This window comes from Colossoma macropomum, unplaced genomic scaffold (genome assembly GCF_904425465.1).
Source record: "Colossoma macropomum unplaced genomic scaffold, Colossoma_macropomum, whole genome shotgun sequence".
In the NCBI taxonomy this organism is placed as follows: domain Eukaryota; kingdom Metazoa; phylum Chordata; class Actinopteri; order Characiformes; family Serrasalmidae; genus Colossoma; species Colossoma macropomum.
The window spans coordinates 42,446,229-42,464,106 of NW_023494785.1; the positions used below are offsets into that span (position 1 = coordinate 42,446,229).

At 41.2% G+C, this 17,878-nt stretch overlaps 1 protein-coding gene across 1 annotated transcript; it reads right to left on the reverse strand.

The window, feature by feature from the left end:
* Positions 1 to 486: 486 nt before the first annotated feature.
* On the reverse strand, positions 487 to 17,789 carry foxj2 (forkhead box J2). The gene is given in 11 exon segments (XM_036595763.1): positions 487 to 780; positions 2,836 to 3,201; positions 3,480 to 3,581; positions 6,991 to 7,298; positions 7,300 to 7,564; positions 8,612 to 8,765; positions 9,718 to 9,825; positions 9,911 to 9,994; positions 10,639 to 10,713; positions 11,756 to 12,084; positions 16,950 to 17,789. Coding segments are annotated over 10 exon segments (1,884 nt in total). The 5' UTR covers positions 12,071 to 12,084; positions 16,950 to 17,789; the 3' UTR covers positions 487 to 673.
* Between the last annotated feature and the right edge of the window lie 89 nt (positions 17,790 to 17,878).

Sequence of the window (17,878 nt, forward strand, 5' to 3'; positions counted from 1 at the left end):
AGAGAGGATAATTTCCACTCTGCAATGTCTTCCAGGTTTTCTCAAACACTAGAGGGCGCTCCTGAGCGAGTCCAAAATGAATGGGTTAATATAGAGCATTTAGCAAAATCATAGTTTTAAATGCTGAAACATTTTTAATATAAAAGAATCCATTAATTTCCTGAACACAGAGCAGCATAAGACATTTTAACACAGCTGTTATATTTTTAAGAGCTTTTAAACTCGAGTTATAGGAGTTTAAAACGGCGCCTCATGTACGTTTATGACGTCAGTGAGCACGAACAGCCAATGAGCTGCTCCGCTCACCAGCCAATCAGCACTCAGTAGCAGTAATGTTAGCGTCCTGCTGCCCAAAAACCTGTTTGCTGCAGAACAGGGTGAGTTTATTTAGTGAAATCCATCCTTCTACTTTCTAAAATTAAAGGAAAGTTCTGGTTCAGTGATTAGAAACTATTTTAACTTCTCGTTTTTAGCCGTTGAGCTCCATTCACTCCCATTCATTGAGGACTCGCTCTCGGGCGCCCTCTGCTGTTTAGCAGTCCTGTTTTTGATATAACGGGGGAAATAAGAAGAGGCCAGACTCCTCATAAACCAGCTCTGGTATCAGGTTTTCCTCCTTGTTTATATTCAAGTGATGAAATGTGTTTGAGTCACCAGTCAAAACGTCTTATATTCACACCAGTGAGTCCCAGTCAAAGTCGTCCTGGAACTCTTCGCTGTTGCTGTGGAGCTGCTTCATCGGGGGGCGACTTCTGGGCGTCAGAGGTTGCGTTTGAAGAGCTGGAGAGGACAGAGGTATCATGAGACCAAGCTTAAAAACTTATATGTCCTACACTCTTAAAAAAGAGGGTTCTTCAAGGGGTCTTTAGTAAAAATGGTTCTATATAGAACCATGAACACCCAAAGAACCCTCTGCATGATTCAAGTGTTATTTGCACCATGAGATTGATGGAGAGTGTGTTTTATATGGTTCCATACAGAATCTTTTTAAAAAGGGTTCTGTATAGCACCCAAAAGGGTTCTTCTATTGTTACAACACTGAAAAAGATGGTTCTTCAGGGGTTCTTTAGTACAGAAAATGGTTCTATATAGAAACATGAACACTCAGAACCCTTTGCATGATTAAAGGGTTCTTTGCATTGTGAGAGGGTTCTTCAGATTGATGGAGAGTGTTTTATATAGTTCTATATAGAACCTTTTTGAAAAGGGTTCTATATAGCACCAAAAAAGGGTTCTTCTATTGTCACAAGCTTGACATCGTATCCATAGTAGAACACTGCTCATTCTTTAGCAAAGAAAATGGTTCTATATAGAACCCTTAACACTCAAAGAACTCTTTGCATTATTAAAGGGTTCTTTGCATCATGAACGGGTTCTTCAGACTGATGGAGAATGTGCTTATGTAGATGTTTCTACATAACACCTTACGGTTCTACTGTGGTTATGATGTCGAGCTTGTAACAACAGAAGAACCCTTTTTTGGTGCTATATAGAACCATTTTCAAAAAGGTGCTATATAGAACCATCTGCAGCCCATTCTCCATTAAACTGAAGAACCGTTTCACAATGCAAAGAACCCTTTAATCAGGCAAAGGGTTCTTTGAGTGTTAATGGTTCTATATAGAACCATTTTCTTTAGTAAAGAACCCTTGAAGAACCATCTTTTCTAAGAGAGTAGAGATCGTTTCCAGCTCCTTGTTGAATCCATAATCAGGAAGAATTCAGGCTGTTCTGAGAGCAAAGGGGCTCCTACCCACTGCTAGAGTGGTGTTTCCAGTAAAGTGGCCAGTGTATATATAAAGGCAGTCATACGGTAGACCACACACGCACTGCCCCCGGTGGTGAGGATGTAGAACTGCGATCAGCAGAGGACATTTACTCACCAGTGAAGGAAGAGGAAACGTTTGCAAAAGTTTGAAAAACCCAGGATTGCAAATTTAGTTGATTTTCTAAGTGAAAATAAGTTAAAACACATCGTCTGCAGGAAACGCACTTAAATATTACAATTTTCTGCAAATTTTAGAGCACAGTTTCTACATATTTGCTGAGTTTAACATATTGGAAAAAATAAAACTAAACAAATATAAAATGTGCCATGACTTCTGCACAGTTTCCTTTTTTTCCCACACTGTGTTTAAATTATTATTAATGTTCAAATAACGCAGATAAACAGTAATCATGCATTAAAGTGTGTTCACTGTAGAAGGTGTGTTCACTTATTTTCATGTAGAAAATCAACAAAGCATGTAAACGTTTAGAATACATATAATCTTGAATAATACAGAGCTCTTAAGGGGCCGTGGTAAAAGAAAAAGTTAATGCATTGCATTCCCTCGCTTGTAAAAGCTGTGCTGTGCTTAAGCTCAGAGGTGGAGCAGCTCATTGAATTTTCCTTTAATCTTGTATTGAAATATAAAGACATAGTGTCGCTTCTCAAAATCAACCATGATTCTGCTGTTAGTGACTCAAACTGAGACTGAGGTCGAGGGTCCTCGTACAGTAGAAGCTACATTTACAGAGACTGCAGAGAACAACAGCTGAATAAACTCAGCACAGACTGGCCAAACTGGGAAAACAGCTTTTAACGTTAGCCATGCTGAAAACAAAGCTCTAATGTAGGCAGTGTCGCTGGGCACCTCTGGTCCTACGTTTGCCTACGAGCATATATTTTGAGAGGGAATGCAATGTTATTAACTAACCACGGCCCCTTAGGGGCTCCGTAGAATAATGTGAATCTTCATGCACACCTTTTCCATATTTCCATATTATTTAAAGAATGATCCGTCTGAAGGTTCTCAGTAAGCAGAAAGCTGAATGTTTTTAACATGGTCTTACCGTTGGGAGGCAGAGGGTGGCCGGTGGCTGGCTGGTTCTCGAGGTTCCTCTGTGGAATCTGAATCTGGGGGGTCAGGCTTTTCCTGGGGCTCTGAAGAGGGTCTCCACCACTGCAGGACTGGAGCTGAGGCGGGAAGCTCAGCGGAGACGGGTGGGCTAAACTAGCCAGAGTCGGAGCAGCGGCTGTCAGCATGTTGGCATGAGGCTGAGCTAGCTGGCTCAGAGAGGGGTGGCTGCCAGATGAGGAGGAGCCAATCAGGCCTTTCTGAGTGAAGAAGCGGTTGAGGGAGTCGCAGAGCGAAGTGAAGAGGGCCGGGTCCAGCGCCCAGTCGCAGAGCTCCGCCTGACGCATGCTCTCTATCAGGTCTGAGGAAGTGAGCGAGACCTCAGTGAGGGTGGGCGATACGGTGAAAATATATAATGGGTTGACACTGTCACTGTATACGGGCTGTCGTTTACAGGATCACTGTAACTGGTATAAATCTTACCCACCGCATTCTCAGAAGAGCACATTGTGATGTCATTTATCATGATATTGATAATATATCGTCATATTGTCGACCCCTACAAGACCGCAGTGCAAAACAAATATGCAGCGCTTTTATTACTGAATATGCAATCAATCCCTACCAGTGGATACTGACCTGGATGGCTGGTGAGATCAATGTTGGCCCAGTCCAGACTGCTCGCAATCCTGAAACTCTCTCTCAACGAGTCAGCATGGCTGAACCAGTCTGCAGGAACGACTGCGGAAAAACAAAAACATTACCTTGGAGCACGTCTGCCACTCTGTGGTTACAAGTGCTGTAGATAATGACAGCAAAGAAGTATGAAATGTGGGAGAAACAGGTTCACAATTTGGTGCAAAACAGGCCAGATATTTACAGATCAGTCACAAATGAAATCTTTTATTATTTGAGGATCTGAACTGACCACACAAACAAAAGGCCATGCTTTTTATTCCTGTGCCACGACTGCAGTACCACGCAAAGCCATTTTGGTGAATATACTTGAAACAGCAGACAGTGGTCATTATCAGCAATACATCTGATTATTATAATTTCACTTCAGACAGCTGAAGTGGCTCCCACATAAACCCAAAGTGCACTGTTTTAATCAAGCCATCCTGTTTTTTGTCCTGATAATTTATATATATGGAAATTATACACATATAATTTCCATACAAGCTCACCCGACAAAAAAAGTTAGCGTCGTCTGCGATTAGATTTGGCCTGGAATGGACAAGTTTGTCGATGTAGGTGACATCAATGTTTAGCCACTCTTGCATCTCAGAATTGCGCAGTTTGGCCAGATTTCTGAGTGTTCTTTCAGAAATTGGTTGTGAAGAACCTGCGTTGACTTCTAGAAGCAATTCCTGCCTGGAAGCAAAGCGATTTTTATTCACAAGCCGTGAAACACACCGGCGGTCCCTGTCCGTTAGTTCCATCTTTCAGCCACAGTTCTGACGAGAATTTCCTGTAAACTGGGATTTCTGCCACTGCTGGTCGACCCATGTGACCGTACGCTTTGATACACCTGCAAATTCAGCTCCTTCCTTCACACTGTGGCCTTTGGTGCCCAAATGCAGTCACTCCTTTCTGCCAATCATTATCATCTGCTTTGCGACCCATTTTCCACACATGGAATGAGACATTCACTTCACTGTACCACCTCTTCTCAATCTATGAATCCTGTTGCACATCCTGCAGGTATTTATAGCCCGATCGTCCTTGTGCAGCGCCATCTGCAGGAGCCTGAAGTTACTACCACCTTAAACACGTAAGGTGACTAATTTTTTGTTCGGGGAGCTTATATATGTATATGTGCATATATGTGTGTGTATATATGTGTATATATATATCCAAGGGGATTAGGTTCAGAAGACTGGGGTGGCCATGGCAAAACCTCAATTCTGTGGTCAGAGAATCATTTTTGTGTTGATTTTGAGGCATGTTTGGGATCATTGTCCAGCTGGAAGATCCAACCTGTGGCCCAGTTTAAGCTTCCAGGCTGAGGCAGTCAGCCTTTGATTTTATTTCTGCTGACCAAGGGTCAGAATGGATGCAAGAAACATTTTGTTTTTTCTCCAAAAGCATTTTGTATAATACTTTTCTGTAAGGGAGCTTTTGGAGGTGGACGTCTGGTTCCTATCACCACCACTGTGAACAATTCTGACTTGGTAAGTTTCTCTAAAACAGAGCGTTTCACACCAAACCACTCTGAACGACTCTTTATATTTTAACCAATTAATTATGCAGAAATTTTACTTTTTTCTTCTATGGGAGTCATTATTTCATTATGTAACCATCCTTTAACTTGAGTGTGGTTTTAGGATATTACACGAAGCCCAAGAAACTTTGTTAAATAAATATATTTTAAGCATGAGAGGATACTCTACCAGTCAGTCCATTATCATTAATAATTAAACAGCCAGTGAAGCATGAATAGAGCCAGTACTGCTGTGCTGAGCCACAGTTGGCCCACATTCAGTGTCCTAGCCGGATACATCTGACCAAACTGGCACACATAGCAGCGCTGCAGCGGCCAGTGTGTTACAGGTACGAGTTTAATGCTGAAGAACGACCAGTCTGTGTGTTCCCAGAGCTTTTCAGAACATTTTTAATAGATCATGTTTTGAAAAAGTGGCAAAAGAGACAAAATTGGACTGCAAGTATGGAAGCAAGCAGAGATGTGATTCTGATTTTTTCAACATTTCTGCATAATTAAATGTTTGAGATGTAAAGTGGGTCATTCAGAGTGGTTTGGTGTGAAACGCTCTGTTCTAGAGGACTTACCAAGTCAGAATTGTTCTCAGTGCTGGTGAAAGGAACCAGACATCCACCTCTAAAAGCTCCCTCACAGAAAGTTACTACATGAAACAGTAACAAATGATGCCTAAAATATTGAGCGTGTTTACATGCACTTAATAATCCGATGCCTGCAGAAAATCAGATTTCGTCAGTAATCCGATCAGGTTTACATGTACTTGAGTAATCAGATAATGGGGAAACTCCAGGTAGAAGGGAAGGGAAGAAGAAGAAGTGACGTAAACGAAACGTACAACTCAAACGTCATGCTGTGCCTTTTTTAAAACATTGAGCCACTTAAGCGGAAAGCGGACGAATATTTAAATCCTTAATTTCCTCAAGCATTTAGTTGGTTTCAGCGTCACTCCAAAAGTGTTTTGCTGTGTTAAACGCTGCTTGCTCTTTCCGGGACAGCGCTCTGTTTTTACTCATACACAGACTGAGAAAAATGAAAGAAATCAGAGTAAGAGTTCAGTAATGGGGAAAAAACCCTATTGCTGAGCTCAAATCCAGCCTCTTTATCAGATTTCTTAAACTGAGTTCTAGATCTTAATCTGATCTAAGAAATCAGAATGTGCTGTTTACATGACCACTTGAATAATCAGATAACTTCAGAAATCTGATAATGATCGGGCTATTGAGTGCATGTAAATGCACTCATTGTTAAGGAACTGACAAAAAATGATATGGCAAAAACATCACGATACTTGAAATCTTCATAATACACGATATGTCATGATATTTATTTTTTCAGACATCAGTTGGAACAGAGAAAGAACCAGTAGGGCTACACTTAATATACAATTTCTTACAATACTATCAAAAACTCTGAATACAGTTATTTTTATTTAATATTTGGCATTAAATCCAGCTAAAAGACACCAATTTTACTCTCTTTATATTGAAACGTGTGGTTGGTTCTTCAAGTACTGACGATATCCACAATATGTTCACAAAAGCATATTGTAATGTATTGTGACATAATTTATCGCGATAATGATACATATGGTCATATTGCCCAGCCTAAGATGAAGAGATACATGCAGGGTGTTTTAATAGTCCCTAGTTTTTGTTTTCCTGGATTTGATCATAATCAACTCAGGACACATGTAGGTTCACTGGTGGTTCTGGATAGTAAATAAAATGTCTATATTTGTGTTGTTGTAGTCATGGCGACCCCTGGTTCCTATCAGCACCACTGTAAAGACATCTGAGCCATTTCACACCAAACCTCTCTGAATCACTCTCAGCTGCTGAATTATGCAGAAATCCAAAAAAGGTCACTTTCAGAAAGTGGTGGGCGTAGCTGAAGCGTATGGATGAATAAATGAGTTGCTAGTCTACTTACCGTTGTTATGTAGCAGCCTGTCAGGCTCAGAGTTGATCTGTGGGTTTTGGTTGGAAGAGAAAGTAGGGTTAGTGTTGGGGGCGGGGATGGTGCTGTTGGCAATGGGGGCGGAGTGAGGGTTTGGGTTAGTGTTGGGGGCGGGGATGGTGCTGTTGGCAATGGGGGCGGAGTGAGGGTTTGGGTTAGTGTTGGGGGCGGGGATGGTGCTGTTGGCAGTGGGGGCGGAGTGTGGGTTTGGGTTAGTGTTGGGGGCGGGGACAGTGCTATGCGATGAGGGCGGAAGGTGGGTTTGGGTTAGTGTTGGGGGCGGGGACAGTGCTGCTATTGGCGATGAGGGCGGAAGGTGGGTTTGGGTTAGTGTTGGGGGCGAGGATGGTGCTGCTGTTGGCGATGAGGGCGGAAGGTGGGTTTGGGTTAGTGTTGGGGGCGGGGTTGGTGCTGTTAGCAGTGGGGGAGGAGTGTAGGTGTGGATTTAGGTTAGTGTTGGGGCAGGGGTGAGGAGACAGAGGTGGCAGGGTCGGTGTGTGGAGCGGCGTGATGTCATGGGGTATTCCGAGAGTAATTGGAGCGTCCGCTGCAAGAGAGAGAGAGAAATCACCATCACTTTCGTAAACAGAAACCGGAGAGATTTAAAAATGCACTTAACGAGCACCTAAAAAAGTGCACTTAAGTGAAAAAAAAGCGCAGAATTTACTTTAGTTTCTAAAATGTGCAAACATCTTTTACCACCTTTCATTCATTCATTTTCCTGTCAAAACAGTGTGTCCACTCTTCACCTTTATTTCAGCTTCCATTCTTTTCAGGAGACTCACTTTCAGTTCCTCAAAGAATCTGCAGACACACCTCCAAAGTTCAGTCTTGGAAGCTGGTTGATCATTTTCTGATGTAATCAAACACATTCAGTGATGTTGAGGTCTGGACTCTGGGGTGGTCAGTCCATCGTTCAGCTTCTTTGTTTGATGTGTCCGTCTCCTTTTCTCAGTGAGGTTCTTCTTGAACAGCTACACATCCTTTCAGACCCACAGCGCTGAGTCGTCTTCTCACAGTGGAAGGATGGACAGAAACACCTGTGGATGTTTTCAGATCTGAAGCAGCTTGATTTTCTCCTCTCTCTCAAAGATGAAAGCTTTAAGTGCTGTTTATCAGATGGGGGCAGTTTTGGTGTCTATCAGGTCTTCCAGGTGGTTGTTAGGAGGCCCGTTTTCTCTGTAGCTTTCAATCTTTTTATGAACTCCATTTTCAGAAACTCCTGTTTTTTCACTTATTTTGAAAAATTTGTACTTCAATTAAAAAAAAACACGTAACGATACACCCACCCCACGATCGGTCTTGATTCTTGATACTGGGTTCACAATTTGATATTTATTGCAATGTCACGATGTGACAGTGTTTCGTTACACCCTTAGAATAAAATACATCAGCAAAACGAAGTAAACTGGAAGACAGCAATTGTGTTATATACTTTATTCAACCTAAACAGCTGAATCCAGTAAATTGAAAGCAGTTTAACTGATATAAGTAGAGACAGAACTAAGAGACGTTTGGAGAACAGAAACTCTCACTGCCCAGAAGACCCAAAACAGAAATGCTAATGAAGAACAGATGAAGTTTTAACACTTACACTGCGAGGTGACTCTCTCTCTCATGGAGCGACAGAGCGACTGAAAGGAGGTGTAGAGGTCCGGCATGTTCAGGTCGCTGAAGGAGAAGCGCAGCGGCTGTTCAGCCGCTGGGAAAGAGGCGGCGGTAGCCGTGTGTAACGGGGCAGGGGGGCGCTGCAGGGGGAAAGACAGCATTAGTGGAAGTTTATTTGGAATCCCTGCTCAGCAAAAAATCTGATCAATTACTTTTGGAGTAAGGAGCGGAAGGGGAGCCGTATAAATCAGATTGACCTGAATTCATGTTATAACACGTGTTATAACTCATGCTGTAACTCACTATAGACTCATGTGGTTTCTAACTCTATATGGACAAAAGTATATAGCAGAGGTCACTAACAGGCGGACCGCGGTCCGAGTCCGGACCCAGACGCTGTCCTATGTGGACCTGGACCTATAACCGATAAACTATGGAGAATTATTTCATTTCGACAGGGTGGTCCTTTTTTATCGGCATAACTTTTCTAGCCTTTATAGTACCACTTTAGTGGCCCGGGAGACTCACAGACCAATCGCATGTGTTGTAAATATCACACTTGACGCTACTCAGCCAATCAGATCTGTGCATTAGGATGAGCACTGAGACTCGAGAGAGTGACGCACACACAGGGGAGGGACGAGGCGAGAAACAGCAGTCAGAGAAGAAAGTGAGTCAGAGGGAAGTTATTTCACACGTCGTGCTCTAAAAAGAGAAAACTGACCATAAATGTTGCTGAAATGTTACTGAATTGTACTTTATTTGACTCGACATTCAGTTGTTGACTACGTATGATGTTGATACTACTCAGCTACTTCAGTATAGACTATATGGCACTGAATCATAGTGCAAGTTAGACATTATGATGTTCTGGATGTTTGCTTGAGGAAATTTTCTGTAACTACTGGACCCCTGGTAAAACAGTAGCAGTATCCATCTTGAAAGCTGCATTTGGTCTATTTTTTGAATATTAGTTGACCAATGTTAAACTGGTGGCTGTAAACTGACATCTGTATGTTTGGCCTATAACTGTGAACTATCACTTTAAGCGCAGCAGACAATACAGAAAACAAAAGCAGGGATATTGTGTACCTTGCAGGGAGGCGGGGACAGAGTAGTTTTGATGTCTGGAGGAAGTAGGAGGGGCTCTGCTTGACTGACATGTACTTTGTCTTCAGTAAATGGAGTTTTTTCAGGAATCTGGAGGAATAAAAGAGGAAAAAACGCTAACGTCACCTGTGTTTATTCCCTCATTAAAAATATGAGAAAGGCCTGAAAGCTGTACCATCTCCTCGTCTGTAGAATATGGTCGCTTAACTCCTCTGGCCTGAAGTTGGTCAGGTGATCCATCCATGGTCCAATAAGAACCCTGGAAAAGAGACCGAAAGAGCTTTTAGTTTGGCTATAAAATGGGGGGACACAATTGTGTTCGAACCGATCAGCCAAGAGATGTTTGGTGTCTGAAGTTAGCTTCAGGCTACGAGGCTTAAGTCGCTAACAAGTAATGGCAGAACACACATTGATTTATCAGTCTACTCAGGCTTTAGCAGAGTTCAGTGACACTGAGATTAATAACTGATCACATTGATTTATCAGTCTACTCAGGCTGTTTAGTGAATGCTTCACTGAAACGGACAGTTTTGAAAGTGTGCAAACAAGAACTGGACTTCCCCTCACTCAGGAAATGTAATATTAGCAGGCCACCATGCCAGTTCCGTTGTCTTACCTGATGCATAATTGTTGAAGGTGGTTTCCACAATGCTTTGAGCTTTGTGGTGACCATACTGCTAGTATGTAGGCTATTTTATGTAGGCTAATGATAAAAACTGAAACCTCAACTGATATGTAACATGAAAAAACACCCACTGACTCACACCCTTTAAACATTACATATGGTTTCCACGTCTCTCTTTATTATGCCAAATATGTGACATAATGTGCCCTTGAGAGTTTACACTGTCTCAAACCAGTGATTATTTTTCCTATCTCACATTATGTAATGAATAACTTCACCTTTCCAGGGTCGCTCTGCGGTCTTGGAATTTTCCGGAAGCATTTATTCAGGGAGAGATTGTGTCGAATTGAATTCTGCACAGGAAATATAGAAACAGTGAGACGTTTGGAATGAGTCAGATTTTGGATTCCAGCAAATTCCACCCAAAAGTTGGAAGTAGCTATTCAATTCGAGAAAACCAGATAAATGTACAAAATGATGATATATACAGCATATACATTTTTAAAAGTCAGACCACCCTTCCTTTATTTCATCTCCAGTCAGAATGGCCATTAAGAGGCACAACAAAATCAAGAAACATTTAACAGCTCCAAAAATTAAACAGAATATCAGATATTAAATTTGTGTTTAGTGTGTCCACTCTTTACCTTTACTGCACTGCCACTTGTCTATACACCCATATTCAACTATTAACAGATGTTACCCTTTATAGTGTTTAGCCACTCAGTTCATTGATGTCACATGTACCACTGCATTGACACCTGCATAATATTCATGCGATTTTACTTATTATTCTCGTACTGCACGTTATATTTATAGGGTTTTAGTATATTTTATTATACACTGATCAGGCATATCACTATGACCACCTCCTTGTTTCTACACTCATTGTCCATTTTATCAGCTCCACTTACTATATAGGTGCACTTTGTAGTTCTACAGTTACAGACTGTAGTGCATCTGTCTCTCTGATACTTTGTTAGCCCCCTTTTACCCTGTTCTTCAGTGGTCAGGACCCCCATGGACCCTCACAGAGCAGGTACTATTTGGGTGGTGGGTCATTCTCAGCACTGCAGTAACACTGATGTGGTGGTGGTGTGTTAGTGTGTGTTGCGCTGGTCTGAGTGGATCAGACACAGCAGTGCTGCTGGAGTTTTTAAACACCTCAGTGTCGCTGCTGGACTGAGAATAGTCCACCAACCAAAAATATCCAGCCAGCAGCGAAACTATATGGTCAGTGGAGCTGATAAAGTGGACAGTGAGTGCAGAAAAAAGAGACAAATGCCATATTCAAGCATGTTCGCTTATTTCCACTTAGAAAATCAACAAGACACATCATTTGACCAGGGGTGCACAAACTTTTGCATACACCTGTACGTGACTTTCCTCCTTTACCTTCCAGCCTCGTCCTGCTCTGTTGTAATAAGGGAATGTGTCACTGATCCAGGTGTAAATGTCGTTCAGACTCAGCTTCCTCTCAGGGGCGGAGCTGATCGCCATGGCGATGAGGGTGGCGTAGCTGTGCGGAGGCTTCCCTTTGGAGCCGGGCGGAGGGGAGGAGGAAGGGATGGACGGAGGGGCGGCTGTATCTCTCTCTCTGGCCCGCTCTCTCTTCCTCTCTCCTCTCTCCTTGCCGGAGCGCAGCGTGCTGACGCCCAGCTGAGGGAGCCAGTCGATGCTGGTCAAACTGGAGTCCAGTTCTGACGTCATGCTGGAGGAAGTGGCTGCAGTGCAGAGAGGAAGAGGGCGTTAAGAGGGCACTTCAGTCCAAACAAAGCAGTGTACACTTAAATTAACATATACAGTGTTTCCACATGAGCGAAGCAGACACTGCCTTTATTATACTCACACTTCACCTGGCAATACTGATGTTGATACAATACATTCTATTCACATAGTATTTTATTATAACTTTAGTCTCAATAGTAACTTCATTAGAAGTTCATTCTGGATGTTTTATTACATTTATTTGCAGTATTATTAATAATGCTAACTTGGTAACTTTATTAATGTTAACATAAATATCATTAACTTTATTAATTCTGACTTGTTAAAATAATGTTAAATATAGTTAACTTTATTAAAATTAAGGTAAATATTAACTTTATTAATGCTGACTTATTAACTGTATTTATAAAAATTTATTAAAACTTAATTAACTTAATTAATGCTGGCTTATTAATTTTATTGTGTTCATTTTTTACATTTGATTCTCAGCAGTAACACTGACGTGGTGGTGGTGTGTTAGTGTGTGTTGTGCTGGTCTGAGTGGATCAGACACAGCAGTGCTGCTGGAGTTTTTAAACACCTCAGTGTCACTGCTGGACTGAGAATAGTCCACCAACCAAAAACATCCAGCCAACAGCGTCCTGTGACCACTGATGAAGGACTAGAGGATGATCAACAGAAACTGTGCAGCAGCAGATGAGCTATCGTCTCTGACTTTACATCTACACCTATATAGTAAGTGGAGCTGATAAAATGGACAATGAGCATAGAAACAAGGAGGTGGTCATAATGTTATGCCTGATCGGTGTGTGGACACATACATATATACATATATATGCACATCTTAAAACCTGCTGTTATTCTCGCTGATTATTTTCAGTCATTTTAATGCAGCCTCAGCCTCACTATTCCGTGATGTTACGTGATGACTCAACTGCGTAAAGACTCTTATGGAAAAGGTAGCTAAGCAATAATCTACATCAGTGGTGCTCAATCCTGGCCCTGGAGATCTGTCACCCTGCAGAGTTTATCTCCAGCCCTAATCTAACACACCTGATCCAGGTAACAAAGGCCTTCAAGGGGCATCTGAACATTACAGCCACGTGTGGTAGATCTCCAGGACCGGGACTGGACACCTCTGCTCTACATAATGAAGAGGAGTTTCCTTTGGTGTGAATTTCTGGGTGTTGAGAGTAAAATAAAAATAAACTCAAATAAACTTTTACAAGTGTGGCAAAGAAATGCAAAAATAGTGAGCAAACCAAAAAATAAACAAATAAATCAATAATTTGTTGCTGCACTCCCGAAGCTAACTTCGTATTTTCAGTGCTGCACAACGGCCGCAGACCGTACGTACTGCTACACACCTGAAAAGATGGTTCTTCAAGGGTTCTTTAGTAAAAGGAACGGTTCTGTTCATGCTTAAATGGTACTCTGCATGGTGAAATTGTTCTTCAGATTGATGAAGAATGTGTTGGTTCTATATGGTTCTTTTTTTAATAATATGTTTATTATTTATTAAGTTTCTTTCAACATTCAACACACAAACAACATACAAAGGGGAAAATAACAGCTTACATAGACATGGTGACTGAAGCTTTAGCCACATTTCAGAAGTGATACAGAAAGGTTCCCAAACATGACACAAGATGTTTGTTTTAGAACATAATAGGCATGTCAAGTCTTAAAAAGACGATTCTTCAAGGGTTTTTAGTAAAGACAACAGTTCTACTGAGAACCATGAGTTCCTACAGAACCATTTCATGCTTACATGGTTCTCTGCATGTTGAAATGGTTCTTCAGATCGATGAAGAATGTGTTGTATATGGTTCTATTAGGAACCTTTTTGAAAATGGTTCTATACAGTACCAAAAAGGGTTCTTCTACTGTTACAAGCTTGACGTCGTAACAATAGCAGAACCCTTTTTGATGCTATACAGAACAATATACAACACATTAACCATCAGTTTAAAAAAAAACATTTCACAATGCAAAGAACCATTTAAGCACGAGTTGGTTCTATATAGAACTCCTGCATCTAAACAAAACCATTTCCTCTACTAAAGAACCCAGAAAGAACCATCTTTTTAAGGTTGTAGTGATAATGTTAATACAGAGAGCTTCAGTGTTGAGCTACACTCTTAAAAAAAGGCAGTTCTTTAGGGTTCTTTAATAAAGGGGAATGCTTCTATTTAGAACTATGAGTTCTATTTCATGCCTAAATGGTTCTATGCATGGTGAAATGGTTCTTCAGACTTATGGTTCTTCAGTATACGGTTCTATGTAGCACCAAAAAAGGCTCTTCTAGTGTTACAAGATTGACATTGCAACAATACAAGAACCATTTTTGGTGCTATACAGAAGCATTTTCAATAAGGTTCTATATGAAACCATAGACATGTTCTCCATCAGTCTGAAGAACACTTCACCATGTAAAGAAGCATTTAAGCATGAAATGGTTTTATATAGAATTCATGAATCTAAATACAACTATTCCCTTTACTAAAGAACCCTTGAAGAACAATCTTGAAGTGTAATTACTCAACAGTTACTAATTACTTTTCAAAATAATTATCTCATTACTCATAACTTTCTGCTTTACTAACAGATTCCAGATTTTCCTTATAATCTCAGGCTTATTACATACTAAGGCTTATTATTCAGTAACTACAAGGACTTCAATGCAAACTGGCTGAGCTATTCATAGGTTATAGAAGTGTGTAATAAAACCTGACCATGAATAAAACTGAGCCATGACTACAACACAAATACAGACATTGTATTTACGATCCAAAACCACCAGTGAACCTACATGTGTCCTCTAAGCTTTTACAGTTTTTATATGGAATGTTGATGATGGTAAAATAGTGAGGAATAATACATTTTGGGGACTATTTTGCCTCACAGCGCCCTGCATATTATGTATCCCTCCACCAAGAATGGATTTGTAGGCCGAAATCTACTCAAAACTATCGTAAACAGTGTCTCAGACATCAGGCAGTGAATTCATAACCATTTCACGTAAAACTTTCTGTGAGGGAGCTTTTAGAGGTGGACGTCTGGTTCCTGTCACCACCACTAGAACAGCAGGTTCTTATATGATCTACCAATACAGTGAGATCAGTTCACTTAGTAAAGTTGCTTAATACAATTATATTACACTTATTACATACTAAGTCTTATTATTCAGTAACTACAGGGACTCATGCAAACTAATGCAAACTGGCTGAGCTATTCTTAGGTTACAGAAGTGTGTAGTAAAACCTTGCGCCTGCTGGTGGCCTGGGCCATTTAAGAGGTAAAGAGGTTGATTAAAATGTCTAGAAATAAGTTATGATCTTATAAAGTTCTTATAGCAATCTCAAAATGAGAAATATTATGACCATGAATAAAACTGAGCCATGACTACAACACCATTTTATTTACGATCCAAAACCGCCAGTGAACCCACACGAGTCCTCTGAGCTTTTATAGTTTTATATGGAATGTTTATAAAGGTAAAATAGCAGAAAATCTGAAAAAATAAGTTTTCTTTGGGGACTATTTTGCCACACAACACCCTGCACTATCCCTCCACCATACATGGATTTTAAGGCCGGAAAGGCAGCGTATTAATAACCATTTCATGTAATAACTTTCTGTGAGGGAGCTTTTAGAGGTGGACTCTGGTTCCTATCACCACCACTAAAACAGCTTTCTTATATGAGCTGCCAATACAGTGACATCTTTTCACTTAGAAAATGGCTTAATACCCTTAAAATCTCAGGCTTATTACATACTAAGGCTTATTATTCAGTAACTACAAGGACTTCAATGCAAACTGGCTGAGCTATTCATAGGTTATAGAAGTGTGTAATAAAACCTGACCATGAATAAAACTGAGCCATGACTACAACACAAATACAGACATTGTATTTACGATCCAAAACCACCAGTGAACCTACATGTGTCCTCTAAGCTTTTACAGTTTTTATATGGAAGGTTGATGATGGTAAAATAGTGAGGAATAATACATTTTTGGGGACTATTTTGTCTCATAGCACGCTGCATATTATGTATCCCTCCACCATGAATGGATTCGTAGACCGAAATCTACTCAAAACTATCGTAAACAGTGTCTCAGACATCAGGCAGTGAATTCATAACCATTTCACGTAAAACTTTCTGTGAGGGAGCTTTTAGAGGTGGACGTCTGGTTCCTATCACCACCACTAAAACAGCATTCTTATATGATCTACCAATACAGTGAGATCAGTTCACTTAGAAAATGGCTTAATACCCTTAAAATCTCAGGCTTATTACATACTAAGGCTTATTATCCACTGACTACAAGGGACTTCAGTGCAAACTGGCTGTTATTTCTAGGTCATAGAAGTGTGTAGTAAAACCCTGGGCCTGCTGGTGGGCCCTGGCCATTAAAGAGGTTAAGAGGTTAATTAAAAAGTTCACATAGCAATCTTGAAATGAGAAATATTAGACTAAATTTAGGTTAGTTTCACCTGCCAAGATCTCATTTTTGCTGTGTATACAGTTGCAGCACTATTTTAAAAGTGTGTATCATCTATGGAGACCCTCTCCTGTCCCCCTGGATGATGACCAATCAGTGTAATGAATGAAACTCATACAGTCACATCTGCAAAGTGCTGAGCACTAAACTGGCTGATGCAGAGACAGATAGAGGCTCCACGGCTAAAAATAGAGCCACAGAGGAAACCTTAAAACAAAGCAGACCAAAGTTTGTAGAAACTCTGTGCTGCTTCTACAGGAGGTTGGATACTTTTACATTCTTTCCAGATAGACTCAGATGTAATTAGTGAGAGAGAGAGAGAGAGAGAGAGACACACACACACATACAGCCTACCTCTCTCCTGTCAACAGGCCCCAGGCTTCACACTGTGTCAATTTTTAATGCTGTCATCTGCTGCGCTGCTCAGCGGTTTGTTTGTGCTTCGCTCTCTCTCTCTCTCCCCCCCTCTCTCTCTCTCTTCCTCTTTCACCTCCTTCACCTCCCATCCAAACTGCTCTCCTCAGCTTTCGTTTGCTTTACGCTCTCTTCCGTGCGATATCTGCTTAAACCGAAAAGGAGGGGGAGAAAAAAAAGTGTCGGAAAAGTTCTTCCTTTCTCTCTCTCTCTCTCTCTCTCTCCTCCCTTTCTCTGACCAAGCGTCACACTCTCCACCCTCCTGTCTGACCTCTTCCTCTCTTTCTTCTGCCACTCCTCTTTTTTTTCTCCTGCCCTCTCTCCCCTCCCACTTCTCGGAGTTTCTGCTTCCTCATACAGCTGAAGTGGAAGGGCAACCCCACCCATTTTCCTAAAATTTCTGCACGGAGTGGTTAGACGTGAAACAGTTCATTGTACAGTGGTGGTGATAGGAACCAGGCGTCTCCATGACTACAACACCAATATATCCATTTTATTCAACGTCCAAAACCGCCAGCGAGCCTACACGTGTCTTCTGAGCTTTGGTAGTTTTCATATGGAATGTTGTTGATAGTACAATAGTGAGAAATAATATGTTTTTTTTTGGGGGGGGGTGCAATTTTGCCTCACAGCGCCCTGCATATTACGTATCCCTCCACCAAGAATGGATTTGTAGGCCGAAATCTACTCAGAACCATCGTAAACAACGTCTCAGACTGTGAATTTATAACCATTCTGTGTAATAACTTTCTGTGAGGGAGCTTTCAGAGAGGTGGACGTCTGGTTCCTATCACCACCACTAGAACAGCAGGCCACTCTGAAGACATTCAGACATTGTGTGAAACCTAATGACAAATAGCATCACATAT